The following is a 22738-nucleotide window of genomic DNA, read 5'->3' on the forward strand; positions in this document are numbered from 1 at the left end:
GGGGTGTCAGGAACTTTTAAACGGGTGAGGTAGAAGTCAGGTGATGATGTTATCATGATGCAATGTTTCAGCTTAAAGGAGGAGGTTAGCTCTAGAAGCTGTGTGGAGTTTTTTTTCTCCTTTTTTTTATCAACTCATTCACATCCAATTTGGATATTGTCTCTGTCGGGTGGAAACCTTATATGTCCGAAACCGTTACTTTTCAGGAAATGGAATGAAAATGGTCAATAAAGAGTGAAAATAGCTACGAGTTCATGAGCTTGTAGGTCGGATATTTTCACTACTTTTGCTCGACACTTGTACGACGAAGTGGGCCATTAAGTGACGAAAAAAAACATTAAAAAGGTTGAAATATGGAGATACGAGGTTTCTGCCCGACAGCGACGATATTCTCGACATATCTCCGTATTATTTAAAACAGCTGACCTTGGGTTAGACACACTGTGGGAAAATAGCAGCCGAAAGAAAGATGTTGAAAAACATTCCATATTTTGCAAAATATTTTAGAATGTAGATACATTTTATTTTATTTAATAAGCACAGTCATGTCATAATAATTGATTTCATCAGCCGTTTTATTTACGTCATAAATTGGGCCATAATATTCAAAATACTGAGTTTAGGATTATAGAGCAATTGCAGTCTCTGTCTGAACCAAAGCATAGATCTAAATATGCATTTTGTAAGATATAACTGCATTAAACTGGAAACGAAATAACTTTACAGGTGGTTATCACAGAAGATTGTCAATGCTTTGATTTTCTTCCTTCAATTTTATGGCACCTCATAAGTCTCATATCACTACTATTGCCATCATTATCATTGTTTGGTCTAAAGGTGCTGCAGTTTAGGACCATTTTATGATGTCAGTTTACTGTATGTTGTCAGCGGTGCATGGTAGTGTACTGTATAGTGCCAGCCATTTCTACTGTCCAGACCTTGAATGTCCATACGAGCAACATTTCAGTCTTAATTTCTTCAGACAAAGCACAGCAGTCTGTGATGAAAGCCAGATGTTATGTCTCCATGGTTCCGACTGGTTGAAAAGTTCAAGCTACAATTTTAATGAATATAAGGTTATTTTAACCAATCTGTATGTCAATACAATATACTGTAACTAGTACATTTGTGGTTTGAGGCGGTCTGCATTGAGACATTTAGACCTCAAGGTAGGATAGTGTTCCAATAAAAATGTTGTCTGCTCATTTCTGTGTGTCATTACTTCCAATTTCACTTGTTTATCCTGTATGACTTTGCTCTCCTGATAGGATAAAGTTTGTATCCCAACCGGAAAATGCATTTTCTGTTCACTAAAGAGCTGCAGAGACAGGGACACCCCGGTTACTGAACAAACAACTCTATAGCAATGATCACCATCACAATATAGAGCTAGTTAACACTTATTTTAACAATATATCACTTAGTTTGGAAATCATTGTAAATACCTCTCTCCGTTATCGATTGTAGCTTTCAATAGTTTTATCATTAATTTGTATTTTAACCAAAGAAGACTTCATCGTACACCAAATGGCAAAAATTGCCAATCTACAAGACACAATCGGCACATTTCAACACGAAAGTTGAGAAACCTTTCACCAATAATGACAAGCCAAAACATCCACTAATGTATTAGGTTTTCTTTGGCAAACTTCTTCAAATAGTAATATTTATTAGTAATATCTATCGGTTTCATCGACTTTGCACTACAGAGATGTAGTGCAAAGTGCATTACAGTATGTTAAAAAATGCAAAAGGCTGGAAATCACATGAACACATTTTTATTGTGCATGTGAACCCCTTTTCGCTCCACATTTCCCTTCACAGCATTCATACAACAAACTGAATATGTAGCAAAAAGAACAGCATTCCATTGTTCAAGTCTTTACATCCATACATTCATGAGTGCAATTCTTTGAGGATAAATAGAATAAACCATCTGAATAAACGTAGAATATAATATAATCTCTCTTGTGAAAAAATCTTTTCAGAGCAGGAAACATTGGAACAGAATATATACAGAAAGAGCAGATCTGATCATAGACCAGCACAGTGTCCCCAAAACCCAGAGGTAAGAAAGGATGCATCACCATTAAGTTAGAAAAATGATTATTAGCTTGCTTTCAGTATAAATATATAAACTTTTGAGCTACATAACTGTTGCATTGTCTGATGTCGAATATCACAGTTTATCACAGCTTCATGTCAGAGCATACGGAATGTACATGCCATGACGTGAAAAAAAAAAAAACACATTTGGCGACATTGTCTCGCGATCTCAACATTTCACGGAGCACAGAAGACATAGGGTATTTTTTTTGCCACACTGTATTATTGATCTCCTCCTATCAGAAAAATGGGATTTAGGTAGGACACGAGTGAAGTTTTCTTTTAAGGATGAGTGGGGTGGTTACCACATAAATAAGATTCGTAATCATTAACAAATAAGGTTTGTTAAGATGTTGAGGTATTTCTCATTCAATTTACACATTTATAAACTTTTTGTGTAGACCCCATTGTTTTGGGTGGTAAAAAGGGTCTGTAACTGTCAACGTGAGTGTACAAATGTTCCCAGAGATAAATTGTATAAAATGGGGGTCCACGGACTAATGCATCAAACTGGGTGTCCGTGAGATAGAAAAGGTTGAGAATCAGTGACTTATATATGTATCATTTTGAAGAAACCAAAGAAAAGAAAACGTCATACATGACGTCTCTAACCCTGATTAGAGCTGAGAAAAAGCCATTTAGTCGGTCTTCTTGTCCCCCTGTCCCTTGGCCTTGGGGGACCCTTTCTCTCCTTTCCCCTGTCCCTTGGCCTTCGGGGACCCTTTCTTTCCTTCCCCCTGTCCCTTGGCCTTGGGGGAGCCTTTCTCCTCTCCATTGGCCGTCGCTGGACTGTGCTGACCTGCTGCTCCGTTGGTTGAAGCGTTGCTCGCGGTGTCAGAGGGCAGAGCGGCGTAAGGGGAGGACCCGCCGGTGAACAGGGTCTTGTGGACCACCGACTCGATGGCAGCGAAGGGTGACACCGAAGAGCCAGTCAGCATCATCCTGGTCTGGAAGGTGACAACGAAGTAGCGGGTTACATATTTTTCGGCAGCTTTTCAGCTATAATTGATACCGTCTTGAAATGTTCTCAGAAATATAGAAATAAAAAAAAAACATACAACGTGTGCGTGCGTGCGTGTGTGTCTTGCTCAGGGATACTTCGGCACAGACTGGGCGTGCCAGGGGTCGAACTGCAACCTTCCGATTCACAGACAGCCACGTGTGTGTTAGCAAGAGAGCGTTTGAGTAGTCATTGTAATTCTGTTCTTGCCATGCCAAGGTTGCATATTTACTGTATGTGCTACTGTGTATGGGATGACAGTCTGATGAGTTTAAGTAATTAAGTAGAGCCATGTGGCCCAGAGGTCAGGAGCATATATCCTGTTTCTGTAGTGTGACACAGCTTGATGTACACACCCTGGACATGACGCTATACAGTATGTCGCAGGCCCTAACCCCCAATCCAACCCTTGATGCTGAGTGCCAAGCAGGGAGGCGTCGCGTTCCATTTTCATAGTCTTTGGTATGACTCACCCGGGGATTGAAGCCCGACCTCCCAGTCTCGGGGCGGACACTCTAACCACAAGGCCGCTGAGCTGGTTAATAAATCATAATATCAGAGTTTTGCTTCTATCATATGCATTCCCTGTCCTGGCTAAACTATCACACTCCATGTAACGACAGTCTGCACTCCCCAACACAAGGAACGTGAGAACAATGCACAGACAGGAGTGTCCACCTCACAGGACTTTGGACTTCCTCCCACTGGAGACGATAAGGACAGTTTCACATTCCACGTGTTCATTCAGTATTTTACACACACACACACACACACACACACACACACACACACACACACACACACACACACACACACACACACACACACACACACACACACACACACACACACACACACACACACACACACACACACACACACACACACACACACACACACGCCGCAACCATCATGTTGATGGTTGCGGCACGTTACACAAAACAACAACAAAATAGGAGGGGAGACACAAGTGTTGGATGTGATGAAATGTCTGTTCATTAATTTGACAGATCAGAGTTGGAGGGGGGGGGGCGGCTAACAGAAGACATGGTAGATTTATCAGTGTTTCAGTCAAGAGCACAAGTCTCCCAGAGAAGAGAGGAGAGGGAATGATGCAAGCTGATGAAAATGATGCAAAAGCCCCGGCCCTATGGGTAATACCAAGCTAATGTGAGTCACCGTAGATACATCTACAAAAAAAAAAACACACGCAGGGAGGGAAGGTCATTTAGAAGATAAGACTTTGGGGCAATACCACATGATTAGCCCATTAAAACCGGGAAAGGATCCGTGTGTCATTTTAGATTTTAACCACTTCAACTATAGGCTATTATTTAAAACTTTGCCTATTCAAAAATAGCAGATATACAAGCTCATAGCGCGTCACTTCGCTATGAGCTTGTAAATCTGCTATTTTTGTGACAAATCTTTGTATATATATATATTAAAGCAAAATGTTTTAACTCAAATCTTTGCTTCTGGGGGTCCCTGGAACTAAATATTTTGAGATGGGGGTTCTCGGCCAAATACATATCATTTTGGAGGTCCTTGACATAAAAAAGTTTGAGAACCACTCATGAAGCAACATACATTTTTCAGAAAACAGTTTTTTTAGAAGACAATCCGGTCCTCAGGTCTGATTGGGTTAGAGTGAGTTCAGGACCAAAACATTTGTTAGACTGAAGTTATGAGAAATGTGCTCTGAAATACTTCCTGTCACCACTGCAGTGCTAATGAATGACACATAATGTTAATTAGAGCCTGACCGATGCCTGATTTTTCTTTTTTTAAAGTTCAAAAACTGCTGATCTACAAGCTCACAACGCGTCGCATTGCTTATGTATTCATATACATTTACCATACGAATCTGTCTAGACGGGAGAGAGAAAAATAGATAGCGAATGGGAGATAGGAAATGAGAGTGCTATTTTATATTTTATATAAGACTAGGATATACAATATTAATATAATAGGTTGACATGCTATGGCTACTATGGAAACGTAAATGATCTCTGCTCCTTGCCTTGATTATGTCTGCTGTCACTGTCCAGTTTAGGGACGCCCCCATCTGTTGTTTATCACATATTTCTGTGGAAACGGAAATGGGTCGCAGCTCGGGGCCTGGGAGTGGACTGTCCAGTTGCAAACCACAGTTTTAGGACTCTGTTGCAAGTGGTTTACAAGTTGCAAGTCATTGCATTGCAACTCTTTGGTCTGGACTGGGCTTTACAGATTACACCTGTTAACAGGATTGTGCTCTACCAGCTAACACTACACTTTTCAGGCCAAGGACCCCTTAGCTGAGAGAGAGATGAAACCGAGACCCCCATTACATATTGTATAAAATTGTGTCAAAGTAAAACTTTTTCATAGATAGCTTCATAGACTTATTTGACAGCACTATCATCAGTGTTGTGTAAATTCATGTCTTTTGTTTATTTAGTTACACATTATCTTTTATATTAATATGTTCATGTTAATGTGATTGTGTATTTACAGACACTCTGTACTTGGTCTGGTTCAAGTGGTTAATGTAAAAAAAAAAAAAAGATCACCACACAAAGATTTGGTGGCCCTATAGTAACTCTTAGGACCTTCTGTAACAGTTAGACCCATGGTATACTGTATGCAACAGCGTGCATTTGTAGACGTACCTTGTTGACCACAGTGAAGACGGTGTAGATCAACATCAGATGGTGTTTCTGGATGGGCAGGTAGTCGGTATGCTGCAGGGCAAACAACACTGCCCCTATCAGCGTGATCTTGGTGGGGCTGAAAAAACAACAACCATGTTAAACCATCAGTGGAAAATGTGACAAAGTAACTTACTGTGAAATAAAGTTAGTGTTATCTGGAGTACCATTATAGGTGTCAAGAAAGTCTTACTCGTGTGAAACTGGACTACTACACAGATAAAAGAAAGTCAATACATTTCTTAAGACTGCCGAGTAACCAAAATAACCTGATTCCTTGCATCATGCATGACCGACTAAAAATCAAATCAATTGAAAATTCGACTGTCCAGGTGAATTTCCTTCACAGCTGTCCTTCACTACTAGTGGTGTGTTCTACCGTGTTATGCTGTATACAGTGCAGATTTTTTTGGGAAAAAGCGTATACAGTCTAATAACCATTTCATCCATTGAAAACGCGATAGCGTATCGCGCATGTCGTGCAGAGAATAATTATTGTATAGTATACAAAAAGAACTAGAACACACCACTGTTCACTACCATCTTCGTGATTAGCACCGTGGTTTCACCAGCACGCTTGTTATCACAGTGATGTGACCTCACAGTGACGTTAGTAATGGACAGCTGTTGTTGAAGTCACTTTAGGCATCTCGACTGAATGCTTCGTCTTCAAAAGTGTGTGCATAGTTTTGTGGTAGGACAACTTGGCGTCACACTTGCATTTAACCTTGTCATGTAATTTCTTAGAAATAGTTCCACACAGAACTTTTCATACGGGCCAATCTCACTCACTGTCTGTGACGCTGAAAAACTTACTAGGACATTTTGAGGAGTTCATTGGTCTCTGGCTTCCAGACTCCTCGAACCAGCTGCTCAAAGTTACTTATCAACCCGCCGCCAGCACCTTGTGAAGGGAGAGACAGAAACACATTAGCTAAATGCTAATACTCCAATTTCTGCCTCCTTGACTCCTCCGTCCTCCAGTGTGACCCGGAAATCGTTCCCGTCCCAAACCTTAAAGTTGCTTTTGAAGGAGCCGAGAGCGAGGAGACATCAAGTGTATCCTTTGCACAAGTTTTTTGACAGAAGTAGTGACTATCTGGTTTGTTATTGGATACTGCAGCAGACAGTCTCCACGGGCTATGGGATGCCAGACTTCAAAGGGATGATGGAGAGCAAATGGAGAGCTTTGATCTTTTCGATCTTTTTTATTCCAATAATGTAAACACGCGTGTCAGCGGTCTGAGAGTCAAACTGTCCCTCTTGATTGAACTGGAAGAGATGCGAGCTATACATCCTATTAAAATTGGCCGGCTGGTGGCCGGCCACCTCTAGTTTCTTAAAAAACAGTGATCTAAGCAGTTCATTTCATATCTTTTTTTTTGGGGGGGGGTCTTTTCTGCCTTTATTAATAGTAAACAGTAGAGAGAGACAGGAAACAGGAGAGAGAGAGACAGGGAGTGACACCCAGCAAAGGTCGTTGGGCTCGGGAATCGAACCTGCGACTCGCTGTCATTCGCAGTATGTGCCTTAACCGCTAGGCCAGTGGCGTTTTTTTTATTTTTTATGAATAAAGCGTTGCCTCCTCCTACTGTATAACTCTGTTCTTTTTCCCAAACTGCATCCTCATTATAAAAATTGAGCATGTGATATACACTAACATATTCAATAATGGTTTGATTGATCTTTATTTACTCAATCCTTGAGGTTTGTTGTGCATAGGTGTGGGAGAACTTATGTCAAACAATCAATTCCTAACTATATGACATCTGAGCTCCGTTACCAGTGATCCAGCTGAGTAACATCATGTCATAAGTAACTGACGTTGCTTCAAGGTAAACACACACACACACACACACCTTTGGCCCATCCTATGGTGATCATGACGAGCAGGCTGTCCTTGTATTTGCCGTGAGCCTGGAGGACGCCTCCGAGGACCTTCCACGTGCGCGTCACTTCCTTCATGCCCGTCAGCACCAGCCTGAGAGGAAACACCGCTGCAATGCAGTAAACCAGGTCCAGGGGGCAGTAGAACACCAGATACCTGACAAGACACACAAGTGTAAGGATTGTCTCAGTCAAAGAGTGGTGGGAGAGGTAGGTACTCAGATAAAGGTAGCAATACCACAATACTCGGTTACAAGTAAAATACCTTTATAACAACTTTTACTTGAGCAAAAGTGCAAAGGTCTTGACATAAATGTATACTTAAAGTATCAAATAAGCGCTCATTATTATGCCTGTAGTCATTTTTGACAACCATATTATTGGATTACAAATTAGTAATGCATTAATGTGTTCCTCAATGTAATGTTGCAGATGGTAAAGGTGGGGCTGATTTTAATTGCTTTATGTGCTCTTGGGTAGCTTAAACAATGGATAATTGACGGAGAGCCGGTCATTGTTGAGAAATAAACCCCGGCAGGATGATTAAATCCAGACGTGAGGCGTAGGGATTTAATTATTCAACTTATTACACAGCTACTTAATAAATAAATTATTAAATTGACCCAAAAGTAACAACAAAACTAAGTATTTCATTGCTTACGGTAATGAAAGTATTCCATTCATTTATGCCAGGTGTGTCCACTGCAACACGGTCGCCTCAGAAAACAACAGTAAAGTTACATTGTCTATTTCTCGCCTCAAATGTTTTCAAAAACATTCTTGAGAACAATGTTTAGCTGTGAATGTCATTGTGTGTTTGTTTAAATGGCTGCCATGTTGGATACGGCACAAAATCAAGCAGCGCAGCAGGTGCTCTGAGCCTTTGATTAGACAGCGGTCTGTTATTGAGCTCAGCGGTCATTGTCCAGAAATAACACGCCACTGAATTCAGTGATTGACCAATCAGAATCTAACATTCAACCAAGCCGTGTAATCACCTATATTAATACATCATCATGTATCAGTTAATATACGTTTGCATTAATAATCAAAATCTGCAAAGCAACTAGTAATGAAAGTGGCCAAATAATTGTAGTGGAGTAAAAAGTACAATATTGCCCCATGTAGTGAGGTAAAATTTGTAAGTATAAAATATACGCAAGTAAGTAAAAGTACTTCAAAATTCGACTTACAGTAAATACAGTATTTGAGTAAAGGTACTTAGTTACTTTGCACCACTGCTCATTCATCCACCCATGTTGTGTGTACAGAGCACCTAATTTCAGCACATATGTTGACAGTACATGGTACACACCGCCTTCAGAGAGCCTTGTGTTTTATACTGAGAAGTGTGTACCCATTTGTCACCAGTAGAGGGAGCTAAAGCCTTATATATTTGGTTGTGAATGTCTTTGAACTTCTCTCTACCTACTGGCAAAAGAATAATGGCATCACATTAAACAGAGTAAAAGCAGTGCCTACTGCATACTGCTCCTAAATTGGTCATAAAATGTCAACTATATACTAAAATGAGATGCGGAAGAAGTACTCAGATTTTGACTTATGTAAAGCCCAGTCCACACCAATGATTTTTTTTAAATGCCAACTTTATATTATCATTAAAATCTGAATGTTTTGCCAATTGCTTGGGGACCCACTTGCAATACCCTCACGGCCCACTAAGAGCCTTACCACAGGTGGAAAACCACTGAACTAAAGAAAGAGCAGACAAAACTGGAACTGGAACACTAGGTTGCAGAACATTGGACATCATGGACAGGGTTAGGGTTGCGTTCTCCAGGTCTCACCAGAAGATTGAAGCCAGCAGAACACTGGTGCCGTTGGACAGGGGGGCTACGGGGGGCTCAGCCAGCATGAGGCTAGAGCACACAGCACCTCCGAAGCAGAACAGCATGCAACTGAACCAGCAAGCAAACGGGCTCCTCCGTGACAGCTCCAGAGCTCCTGCAAGAACATGACAGCAAAGGCATGCTTATCAGAATGAGCATGTGTTAATTTTAGACTACTTGTTATTATGTATTCATGTTTTATTTTTTACTGTAGATTGCTTTTTATTATCTTTTCTTATCTTTTAAACATTGTTTTTCAGCATCCTTAACCACTTAACCCATACTGTGTCACTTTTTGATTTGAGCTAAAAAGCATTATTTTACACTTTGGTTATTCAAAAATAGCAGATATACAAGCTCATAGCGAGTGCCGCGCTATGAGCTTGTAGATCTTCTATTTTTGAGAAATCGTGAAAATGTGTGCAAATCTTGGAATATATATTGTTTTAAAGCGAACATTTTTAACTGAAATCTTTGCTTCTGGGGGTCCCTGGAACAACATATTTTGAGATAGGGGTCGGCGGCCAAATACACATCATTTTGGGGGTCCTTGACATGAAAAAGTTTGAACACCACTGATATAGAAACATACGTTTTTTCAGAATACTGTTGGGATTTAGAAGACATTTGCAGAATCGGCTTCAGGTCTTACTGGGTTAAAGTCTTAAACTCTATTTTGTACATCTTTAATGTCACATCACATTACAAGTAAGGCAGGTGAATTTCTTGACTGTGCAGGTCCACCATACTGCAGTGTCGCACAAAAGTAGCAGACCTAAGATTTTTGAAACCCAGGGGGTGTACTGTACTTGTACTGTACATGCCTGGGGGGGGGGGGGGGGGGGGCGTACATAAAGCCACCTCACGCTCCAGAAACAGGAGATAGGTATGGGCCACATGGCTCAGGAACCGTTAGTTCCCAAGGCTACTTAGTACTTACATATATTTCACATTAGGCAACATTATGGGAATGTGTTGCAGGAATTTGTGCATGTAATGTGTGTCTTGGAGATTAATTATAATGTATGTTTGCACAAAGACCATCACAGTCATGACGATACTACTGTACCTGAGTCACTCCAGAATCACCCATAACACTTATTATCCTAACCAGCCCACAAAAATAATGATTATGGGGGGCTTTCAGGAATGCACCCTAGCATCCCTATTTGAGGGAAACATTGGCGAATATATTTAGCATAGATCAAAAACACGAGGGGTCCTAGTACAGAACCCTGGGGTACTCCGGTCAGCTAAGTATAGGGTTCAAGTGGTTAAAAGTTCTCAAAACACACCTCAGATTTAAATACAAGCCCAGGCTTTATGAAACTAGACCTGTGCCCGCCTGGGCACCGGCCTATACTTGGGAACGATGCAAGTTGGGAACAATGAAAATAGGGAATGCATGCTCCACCCTGAAATCTGTTGTACAAATTCCACATTTTAGTGAATGTTATCTCAAGTTTACAGCATTTACACTGTGAATCCTGTGCTATCATGGTAAAGATAACAGTGGATTAATGATTGCTGAAAAGTGTATATAGCTTACCATCTGTAGCCTTTTTCTTTTTTTTTACATTAACCACATGAACCCTAGCGTCCCTATTCTGGGGCGAACGATCGGTGAAAATAGCAACTCTACAGGTACACAACATGTCACAACGTAACGTGTTGTGAGCTTGTACATTGATTGATTGAATACTTTATTAAATGTTTGCAAAATGTACCGAGGCACAGTTATAAAATACTGCTAAAAGCCCTGAGGGCTTGTTTCCATTGTGGTCCCTGTGTATTCAATTCATCATTGGCTATTGTCGGTGACAAGTTTTGATGTAGATAATAATAATAATAAAAATGAGGGGGCCTAGTATAGAACCCTGGGGGACTCTGGTCAATGAAGTATACAAGGTTTAAGTGGTTAAGTTATAGCAATTAACACCAATAACTAATAAATGTGAAATATAGTTTGTGAATATCTATTTTAAAATAAAATAAAAGAGATCAGCAGCAGTCATAACAGTCATACTTAGCTTAAGTACAGACAAAAACAGTAAGGGAGAACAAAATATAATCATAATTACAAACTAGCGTCCAATAAACATTAACAAGCTTAACATACTAGAGTAGACAAAGAGAGAACGAGAAGAGTAGAAGCACTGTGGATGGACCACATTCGGTTCAAAGTGCACAGCTCACAGTTAAACTGCCGTCTGCCATGTCAGTTGAGATAGATAACATGACATATTACTCAACTCAACACACTGTGTGACAGGTCTAGCCTGTACCCCTGGCCCCTTATTACAGAAAGACTCTGGATAATGACTGTGTCTCACAACTACTCAAGGATGAATTAGGAACCATTAGCGCAAATTCTACCGTGCTTAAGTTATATTTAGAAGTATACAAGGTCAGCCAAAGGATAGAACGCCACAAGACAAATAACTAGCATGGCCTGTTCTTCTCAGCAAGTCAGCAGACATGCCGTGACAAATGACATAATAACCTATGTTTAATTTACTATGTTTATGACTATGTGTGATGTAATTTACAGAGTACTACAGCTGTGATGGCTGTACATCTATATTATGGAAAAAATAGTTTAACACACTACAATACAGTAAACCTAATGCGTCAGCACTCATCATAGTTCTATTTAGTGTAGCTTATTGATCAGACTGAAAGCAAAAGGGGGGTTTATTTGTATCTCTCATACTAAAACACTTGATAAATACCAGTCTGTAATGCGTATCTTCATTTCAATCCTAACCCAACAAATGCTATCAGGCACACTAGTAAATCATTTGCTCAGCATAGGCCAAAGCAACTCAACCGGAAGCCCAAAATGTCTCCCCTGGCCAAGGAGGGATTCCCCCTTGACGTAAACATTACTGTGTAGATGTTTGGCTTGAACTCCAGGTACGAACCTCAAGTGTTACACAAGCAGCTATTCAAATACATGGCCAAGGCCATGCAGAGCCACACTGACTGCTAATCTGATGGGATTTAAGCCAGATTACACGCCCCTGAAGTGGGACAGGCAGACCAGGGCATCTATCAACCTCTCCTAACTGTAACGCATGATTTATTTTATACTTCCATGTACGGCATTGTCGCTTACCAAAAATAGGCGATCGGATTGCGATGCGTTGTAAACTGCTGCTAATCCGTTTAGCAATCTGTGTTCTCAATTCAGTAGCAGAAACTCACCACTCATGAAAATTATCATCAGTGCTACAATATGAGAATAAAATGGTATGCACACACACACACACACACACACACACACACACACACACACACACACACACACACACACACACACACACACACACACACACACACACACACACACACACACACACACACACACACACACACACACACACACACACACACACACACACACACACACACACACACACACTAGGGCTGGGTATTGCCTACAACCTCACGATAGATACGTATCACAGAGGCCACAATACGATATGTATCGCAATACGTGTTGAATTTGAATAATGACCGTGTCCTACAAAACTTACTTTTGCAGTCCTAGACCACCGATTATTGATGTTTTGACCAATATATTGTCAGAAAATGTAAAGTTTCCAAATCAATTTGAAAAACTTAGTTGATAACATAAACAAAAAGCAAGGTACTAAATACAAATAAAAATAAAGAATGTTTTAATGGATAAATGTAAAAGATTTAATCATTAATAAATGCAAATGCAAAAAATATTGTCTTTAAAAAAGATTACTCCAACTCAGACACACAATCGCCGTATCGATAAGGTAGCCTCTGTATTGATACGGTAACGGTACGATTATTGCCGTATCGATTAGTTGAGCAACCCACACACACACACACACACACACACACACACTTTTGGAACAGCAACCATCTCTGGTACGAGATGCGTACTTGAGACACCACAGCCACAAAAGATTCAGATTTCAAGGAGTGGGTTCAGGACAGGTATATTGAACCGTTACTGAACATAATGAAAGCTCATCATCTTCTTTAATACGGCAGCCAATACAGACTTACCGAGTGGTTTGAACTACACCACACTGACCTATGTTATTTATATGTATCCATCTGTATTCATTTTTGTCAGCTGGAGAGAGGATTAACGTTTTCTGCACAAAGTCAAATCACTGAAAAATGATTTGACTAGACAGACAGACAGACAGAAGCCAGGAGGGAGGGGGGGATTTCATTAGTGGGTAAAATAAATCTTTCCATCTGTCATGTTTGCATAATATTTCTTTACATAACAGACATGATTATGTAAAACCCATAGCAGACATGTATAAGACACAGAGATTTGATGTAAGCCTTTCTCACAATTACTTGATTTGTACAGCTTCACAACTGACGCAAAACATCAAAACACATACAATAGACTACAGTACAATAAGCATGTAATTATTGTTAAACACAAATAATACAGCAAACTAGTATCATGCAAAACACCAATTGAATGTGAGGTTGTATTTTCACATACTCCTACATGATGGGGCTTTATAGTGTAAAGGACGGAATGTCCGTCGACTGCTCTCCCATATTTTATTTAATCAACAGAAGCATAGTTCTGAAACCCTAAAGTAGGTCAATCATCAGTGGGTGTCGTCATTCGATCAGTTAATAAACCAATAGGTAGTCGCTATCTGAAGCGAGGTTACCCTCCCATAAAAAGGACAGAAATAATCGGTTAAGGGGCCATACTCCTAAACAATAGGTTAAGAATATCACACACACACACACACACACACACACACACACACACACACACACACACACACACACACACACACACACACACACACACACACACACACACACACACACACACACACACACACACGTCTAATATCAAATGTTTTAAGTTCATAAATCCAAAAGGCCTCCCTTATAAGTAGAAGAGACTCCCAAACTTCTCTGCATGTTTTATCTACCTTTTCCAAACCAATGCATCTTAAAGCAAATACACTATGGCCAGCTTGCATAAAGTGGACGAAACGTTGCTTTTGTTGGTTAAATAAAATATGGGAGAGCAGTCTATTGTGTGGACATTCCCTTCTTTCCACATGAGTATTTTTGGCCCAGCACTGTTTTTTAAGAACTCTGGGGATGTGCATATCTTATCCTTTATTCATAGGGCTTCACAGAGTGCCACCGTTAAGCCCTATATACTTTGTCGTACGACGGAAAGCAAAAATAGCAAGCTCACGAACTTGTAGATCTGCTATCCCGCCCCCCCCCCCCCCCCCTCGCCTATAATGACGACGTGTCCAAAAATAGGAGAGTCCAGGTTGAAAGTGCTTGAGTGTGCATGCAGAGGGTTCAGACAGTCTACAATTTAGAGCAAAACCCTCTCATTGTAGGACCTCCCCCATAGACTGTGCGTTTGGGACATAACTAATGCATTGTCTATGTCATAACATGACTGCTGTGCAGATGAGTGGAATGACTGGAGGCGACTGGAAGTAGAACATAGCCTACCTGTCTACAGAGACACAAACCTGCAACATCAGCAAAAGAAGAGTGTTAAGAAGAATCAAGAAAGTTTATTTGCCACTTACAAGGAGTGAAATGCAGTATGGCAAGGTCATTAATGTTAAATGTTAATGAATCAGCACTTTGAAAACACTTTCTAGAGTCTAGAGACTGAGGTCATCTTCCCAATAATATACCAGTAGTTCAAAAAGCCTGAAGACAATTCCTCTCATGTTAGAGTGGATAGAGTTTTGGAAGCTCATATTACAAAAGGTCAGATCATGTTGATACTATTGTTGTATAAATGGAGCTGGGTATTGCGGTTACACGCAGATGTTCTCCCTATATTAGACCATTAATTAGAAAAGAGGTAACACAGGCATTAGTTCTTTCACATTTGGAGTACTGTATGGTTGTGGTCCTCTGCTGCTAAAAGGGATATAAAAAAAACTCCAGCTAGCACAAAAGAGAGCTGCAAGATTAGCACTTCATTGCTTTTTTAAAACCAATGTTGCAAGGATGCACCACAGTTTGGCATGGTTAACTGTTGAGGCTAAGTTAACATCTAGTCTTATAAAATGGCAGAAATGCAATTATTGAGGGGAAGCCATATTTCTTCATATTTATTGAGGGGAATTGCTTTATTGATATATTATTGAGGGGAAGCCATATTTCTTCAGAGATCAACTATTTAATGCAGATCTAAAACAGTCATCAAACCAGACAGGGTATTTGGAACTTCCAAAACCAAAGTCAGAAATAAACAGTTATCTATAGAGCCACCACCCAACAATGGAACTCATCATCTGCAAATATTAAACAAATAAAGAGCAAATACTTTCCAAAAAAAATCTATTAAACAAATATTAATGAGAGAGACCACACAATTGGAATGATCACTATGTTTTTGTACATGATGTTTAACCTATGTTCCTGTATATTATCTAATTATCATTGGCATTTTAATGTAACTTAGATTTAGAGTGTCAAGTGTTGTTTGTATGAATATTGTATGTTGTGATGTTTTATGTGGACCCTCAGGAAGAGCAGCAGTGGCAGCAAGCTAATGGGGATCCAAATAAAGAGTCTTCAAATATTTTCAGATATCAATGTATGACATCATTGGAAAGATTACAAACTGTACAATTACTTTCATAATATGTAAAAAATGACCGGGGCCTACTTGAGGATCAAAGCGCTGGGGCTGGGTCACATATGTTTAGTCGTTGCCAGACATATGTCTGTTTACAATGTGATATGCAAACTTCCTGTTTTATCACTGAGGGACTGGGAGTGGTTTGTAGTTTGTACATGTAACAGCCGGAGACACCATGCTAGTAACTAAACCAGAAACACCACATCGTTGTTCAATGCAGATTATACCCATGTTTGTCCAGACTCATAACTTATCGTTGCTGTCAGGCAACCTTGCGTGCCCAAAACCGTTACTTTTCAGGAAATGGGAGGAAAAAAGAGCCTGTGTTCTAGTGGATCCAATGCAGTTTAGTCACAGGCTCTTCACTCTTGTGTTTCATCGGTTAAATATTCATGAAAGCCACAGACAGACTTAACCACTTTCAACTTGGTGTCCCTAATGCGTCAGCATGTCATTATAGGTGAAAGACTTTCAAACATTTGCAAAATGGGAGCAGCTCTACAAGCTCATGTGCCATGCATTGAGGGTCAAATGCCTGAAAAAATACATTAACATTAATCCACCATATTAATAGAAAAGATAATATGCAAACAAATGAACAAAAAATATTAATTTACACAACACAGATGATAGTGCTGTCAAACGAGTCTATCCATCTATGAAAAAGTTTAAACTGCAACACAATGTTATACAATATGCAGTGGGGGTCCCTGCTGCATCCCTCTCTCAGCTAAGGGGTCCTCCTAGGCCTGAAAAACGTTGTGCAGTCTCCAGTCTCCACGAGGACTGTGTAGAAGCAGTTGTGAAGTAAGATGCTTTAACCAGTTGAACCGTAACGTGTCCCTATTCTGAGGCGCACATTCAGCGAAGATCTACAAGCTCACGACATGTCACGTTGCAACGTGAGCTTGCCTTGTAGATATGATGTTTTTGGTGAAAATATTTGGTATAGAGTGAAACAGGATGGGCCTAGTATAGAGCCCTGTGGTACTCCGGTCAACACTTAACCACTTAAACTAAGTATAGGGTTCATGTGGTTAAGATTCATGTCTAAAAGCAGCTGTTGGCCTGTGGTTCATAAGGTCACTACTTAGGCTAAATATTTAACAGATAGTTGCACTGTCAACACCTATAGTCAGCATAATTTTGTTTACTGACAAGCTCTACATGAAGAGGCCACTTGGCAGGCCTCTAAATTGGTACTGCAGTTTAAAAGTGGACAGTATTACACACTGTATACTATACACACACTACACTGTAGTCTCTTTGATTTCCCTTTTAAATAAAAAATGCCCTTTGTAAGGTCTATATAATGTTTCAACCGAAATAATATAATGAAAACATACTGTAAGTATTCCCGATTATAACTAGGTCAAAACATATTTCAAAACATATAAAACGTCAAAATTTACTGTACAAGTAAATGTTGACGTTTTATTTGGGGATACAATATAGCCAAGTTTCTGACATTGAGTATTAGCCTTGATAAACAATAGAACAGCATCACTTTACAGTACATACTGTACAGTAACTGCTAACTCACGTAAGTGATAACAGATTTATAAAATGACCATTGTGGAGAATTCTGTGACAGTATCATATCATATTATCATTAGGCTTTTCTGAGCATGAAACAATGAGGATGAGTGTTGTACATTTAACCCGGTTTTGAACAGGTCTTGAGCTTGTAGATGCGGTTATTTTCCGGATGAAAAACAGAATATATGTGGAAACATCCTTTCACATGCAACAATTATTTCTGAAACAAATACACCAGATGCTTAGGTGAAGTTCTTTTTTCTACCACATTTGGAAACCATGGAGATGTTAAACCTTTGGTGCCAATTCATTGTTTGTGAAACAGAAAGCACTCTGTTGTGACAGGCTTGGGCACTCTATCCCATAACAAACCTGCAGGTACAGTAAGTGTTATGAATAATACCCAATATCTGAATGCCCTGTGCAGAGATGAGGGCTTTAAAGTGTTGTTTTAATTGATATCATGTTTTTTTTAATAAATCCATACATCACTACTAGTGCTAGTGTACTTATCAGGCTCTAAATGCAGCAACGGTAGATCAAGATCTTAAAGGATGGTGAGACTCCAGTGTTTGCATTTGGAAAAGAAACATTTACAATTCAAATGTTAGTGTGACAGAGACCAGATCCAACACAGCCCATTAATTTGCTGCTGACTTCAGTATTCTCTCTCTCTCTCTCTCTCTCTCTCTCTGAACAGAGTGAGGCTGTGAGTGTCACACTGCCCTTATGCTCAAGGCTGCATCTCAATTGCCTAAAGCAGTTTCTTAAGTTAATTTATTCCTTTCCTTTACTCCAATCTAAAAAAAAGGGAAAAAAGAATCCAAGGCCTTTTTCTGGACTTGCTGTATCTGCATTTCTATAGCACTTTTATCCAAAGTGGTTGACAATGTGCGTTACATTCACCAAATCACATACTGTACATTCACACACTGACGGAGGAAACAATTTAAGACACCAACCTGCTCTTCAGTGGTGATTAGGGGTTTAGTATCTTGCCAGGAGGGAATCTATGAGCCTATATCTTTCTACTGTCAATGTTTCTCATCGTGGCAAAAGGAAGTACATAAGTGCCATAAAGTACTTCACAAAAAGCACACATTCTCGTGTGCTTCTTCTATGACAACCATAAATTTCATTGCACTTGCAAAATAAACATAACTTGCCGCATAACCTTTGAGAACCTGTTCTAAGGTTTGCTAAAGCAACAGAATGGGCACTGCACTGTTACTGTATGTACTGTACAACAGCAGGGGGGCCTGGTATCGATCTAAACAAGAACAAATCTCCAACCTGTCATACGCAATCATTCAATCAAACATTTAAATAAGTCTTGGTGACAATTTCTTCTCTCTCTATCTTCTCTCTTTTAGCTCTAGTTAGAGAGATTCAATGAAATTAAATGTTTACAAATTTCACACAAATTTCTCTCAAAAATAGGAATAGGGCTTCAGTGTTCAACTTAATTTTCACACTCTTCAAAACTCCCTTTCACTTGAAGTGTATATTCTTTGTATGTCTTTAATTTACATTCTGTCTTAAGCCTCTCTTTTGACCTCCTCACATGTCAAAGTTCTCTTAACACGTCTCCAATATCTGTGGACATGGTCTCTAGTCCACAGGGGACATTGCTAAAGGAACCGTAACATGCTAGTTGCTTGTTTTCCTTTCTGGCATGACGACAAGAGGTTAACTGATGGAAATATAACTACTATTTTACTTCTCATGTCACAAATTTGTCACTTATTCGGGTTATTCTGTCACCAGTTATTCTACTAACACAACCAGCTCAGTGGCCTTGTGGTTAGAGTGTCCGCCTTGAGAGTGGGAGGTGGGTTCGATCCCCGGCCGGGATCGAACGGGAAGATGTTCTATCAATGTCTAAATTTAGATACCGGATACGAGAGGGATACTTTCAGCCTGCGAGTCTGTGACATTCCTTTCCTTTCTGGGGAAGAACTGTGACATACCAGGCGGTCAAAACGCAGTGTGGAATACCTACAAACAGCTTTAACCACTCAACCCTGTATACTCAGTTGACCCTGTATACTCAGTTGACCGGGTTAATAATAACTGAATATATTTCTTTACATTTTAAAAACATTCCTTAGTTTGCGACAAAAGACCTCACTTAGCATTCATAAAACTACAAGCCCTGTAGTGTCATCTGCCATTACACACACACTTAGGTGATGTGAGGCTGCTATGAACTGTGTCACTGACCTAAAGTATTTTTAGTGTCCATACTCTCCCTCTCTCTCTCTGTAGATAGATAGATGGATGGATGGGAGCAAAGGACAGAGGGTTAAAAGGCCACAGAGTTTCAGATGCCTTCCAAAGCATGTTCTAAAATAGAATGCTGGAACTACAATGGAGTAATGAGTGAGTGAATGTGTTCCAGTATGTAGTGTGTGTGTGTGTGTGTGTGTGTGTGTGTGTGTGTGTGTGTGTGTGTGTGTGTGTGTGTGTGTGTGTGTGTGTGTGTGTGTGTGTGTGGTGTGTGGTGTGTGGTGTGTGGTGTGTGTGTGTGTGTGTAAGGTCAGCCCTCGCAGTAAAAAGTCCACCTGTCCCTCCAGCTACAATCTCAGTGACATAATAAACTTGGCTCATTGCCTATCTTTGGCCTGAAAGGCGAGTAATGCTATTTGAAGTGGAGATTTGTATTTTGTTGATTCTTCAAACAAACTGAACACAAGACCTGATTAATAATTGATGGGCAGACATTTTCATAGTTTCACTCAACATATCTAATCTAATCAATCACAGTTTGTTTTACACACAGGAACTAACAAAGCAAACATGCACATGATGTCTTAAGAACATATGGGAATCCTCTCTGAGTGAACAAGGTGAAACTTTTTGTCTTTTAATTTTTTCACTAAAGTCACAGGCAGGTAATTTTCACTATATTTCAGCTTATTTATGCATTACCTTTTCTGGATCAGGGCCCACCTGAAAGTCTCAAAAGCGCTCGCTGCCAACCCATCTGACCACTTATGGGTGGGCAGTGCATTTTCAGAGCATGTTCATTTTAATGATCAATAATCGATTGTGCTCCACCTTTGATCAATGGAACTAATACTTTAAGTTCTTTATTGGCATTACCAGTAATATGAATGTTATATTATTATTATTAAAGTTTTAGTGTTTTGCCAATTATTTGAGTCCCACTTGCAAAACCCTCATGGCCCACCAGTGGGCCTCCGTCCACAGGTTGAGAACCAGTGCATTAGTGCTATTTTATAGCAAGTCATTATTTTGTACAAGCTCCAAACCAAACTGTGCACCATGGTGAATTAGTGTCAAATCCATCTAAATGAAAACTGCAAAAATCTATCACAGAGGCTACTAGTTTTACATTCTTATATCAATAAACAGCTTGGCTTCAAATTAAACAAACTAGTGCTAATTATCTTCATTGTTATAAGTAAAATAACAGCATTCCTTATTCAAAAGGGAACAGTTACAGACTTAATGCAGAGAGACGATATATAGGCTAGTATTCAATACTTTGAACTTGAAGTGATGATCCACTTGACCACTTCAAATATTATGTAGGGGGACAGAGAGAGAGAGAGAGAGAGAGAGAGAGAGAGAGAGAGAGAGAGAGAGAGAGAGAGAGAGAGAGAGGAAGTGGGGACAGAAAGAAGTATCAATACTGCAAATGTAGAAATACTCTATGACAAGGAAAAGTCCGGAATTCAAAAGTACAATAGTATTGGTATCAAAATGTAAGTACCAAAAGTAGAAAGTACCCATTATGCAGAATGTCCCATTTCACAAGTTTTCAAATGTATAAAAAAAAAATGTGAAAGTAGCAGAGCTTGCCTTGAAGATGAGCTTAAAGTTATAGTACAATATTTGTCTCTGATATGTAGTGGAGTAGAAGTATAGAAATTGGAAACACTCCAGTAAAGTAAAAATGCCTCAAAACTGTAGGCCTACTTAAGTACAGTACTTGAGTAAATGTACTTAGTTACTTTACACCACTGCAGACGAATAGGAAGAGGAGAGAGAAGTTGGCAATTGTTCCAGCAGTGTGAAAGTGTGTTCAAAGCATTCCTCCTCCATGGCCCCACACATAGATATCAGCCAGTGTTTCCTGCCTATGACATAATGTTGTTGTTATGAGAGCGTATATACACACTGTTTAATGCTCACCTGGCTGCTCGCGTAGAGCCATGACTGACACGATGTAATGCGCCATGTCAAAGTACGGGAACATGGGCAGGCTGGCCAGTCCGTGGGACAGCTCGTCCAGGCTCAGCATCCCCAACAGATCCATAGTTGTGATCGTCCGTATTCTATTCTGCAACCGACTGCCTGTCCGCGTTGTCCACTGTTGTGATGCTTGCTGTCAGAGAGCTGTTGACAGGCTACGATCCAACTCAAGAGTATCAGTGTCTTATTAGAAGCAGCTGTGGGGCGGAAATTAAGAAAATCATAAATGGTCAACTGCTGGCTAATGAAGCCTCGAGAGATCTCCTCCTGGTCGCTGGGCAACAGAGCTGTGTGTGCGTCGCCTCCGTGGACCACATCACACCTTTATGTTGAGCCCGGAATACATACACGGAATTCCTGCTACGTGTTCCGCCATAACGCTGATGATGTGACGGGGGGGCGGAGCTACAAGTACAGCAGCGGCTGTTGCGTTGTGATTGGATCAGCTGAAAGACCCCGCCCCCATCACGGTGCGAATGTGACAGCTCACAGCCTCACACTCACAGACGCAGCACACCTATGGCGTTCTCATAAGCCAAGCTCGTACTGACAATATACATTAAACAACACAATATATTAGGGTGCTTTCTGCGTTCACATAATTATGTCCCCTTTCAGCCCTCAAAACGAACTCTTTTTTTTTGCATATTATGTAACACTCTATAATATGAACTCAGATAGCCCTGAAACATGACTGTCATACCATGACAGTCATGCTACTTGTTCCTGTTTTTTGACAATTTTACATTTACAACCATTACATCTACATAAATGTTCAGATTTCAAA

At 40.1% G+C, this 22738-nt stretch overlaps 2 protein-coding genes across 2 annotated transcripts in view; both read right to left on the minus strand.

The window, feature by feature from the left end:
- dnajc21 (DnaJ heat shock protein family (Hsp40) member C21) overlaps window positions 1–22738 on the minus strand; it is a 218275-nt gene that overhangs the window by 19423 nt on the left and 176114 nt on the right. The window lies entirely within an intron of this gene.
- On the minus strand, window positions 1708–22319 carry tmem38b (transmembrane protein 38B). The gene is made up of 6 exons (XM_084047412.1): window positions 21892–22319; window positions 9495–9651; window positions 7659–7843; window positions 6616–6703; window positions 5761–5878; window positions 1708–3053 (listed from the first exon to the last, which is right to left on the minus strand). Exons 1-6 carry the CDS (start codon window positions 22013–22015, stop codon window positions 2745–2747), a joined length of 981 nt encoding a protein of 326 aa, XP_083903538.1. The 5' UTR covers window positions 22016–22319; the 3' UTR covers window positions 1708–2744.

This window comes from Gymnoscopelus microlampas (genome assembly GCF_963454915.1).
Source record: "Gymnoscopelus microlampas genome assembly, chromosome: 21".
Taxonomy (NCBI): domain Eukaryota; kingdom Metazoa; phylum Chordata; class Actinopteri; order Myctophiformes; family Myctophidae; genus Gymnoscopelus; species Gymnoscopelus microlampas.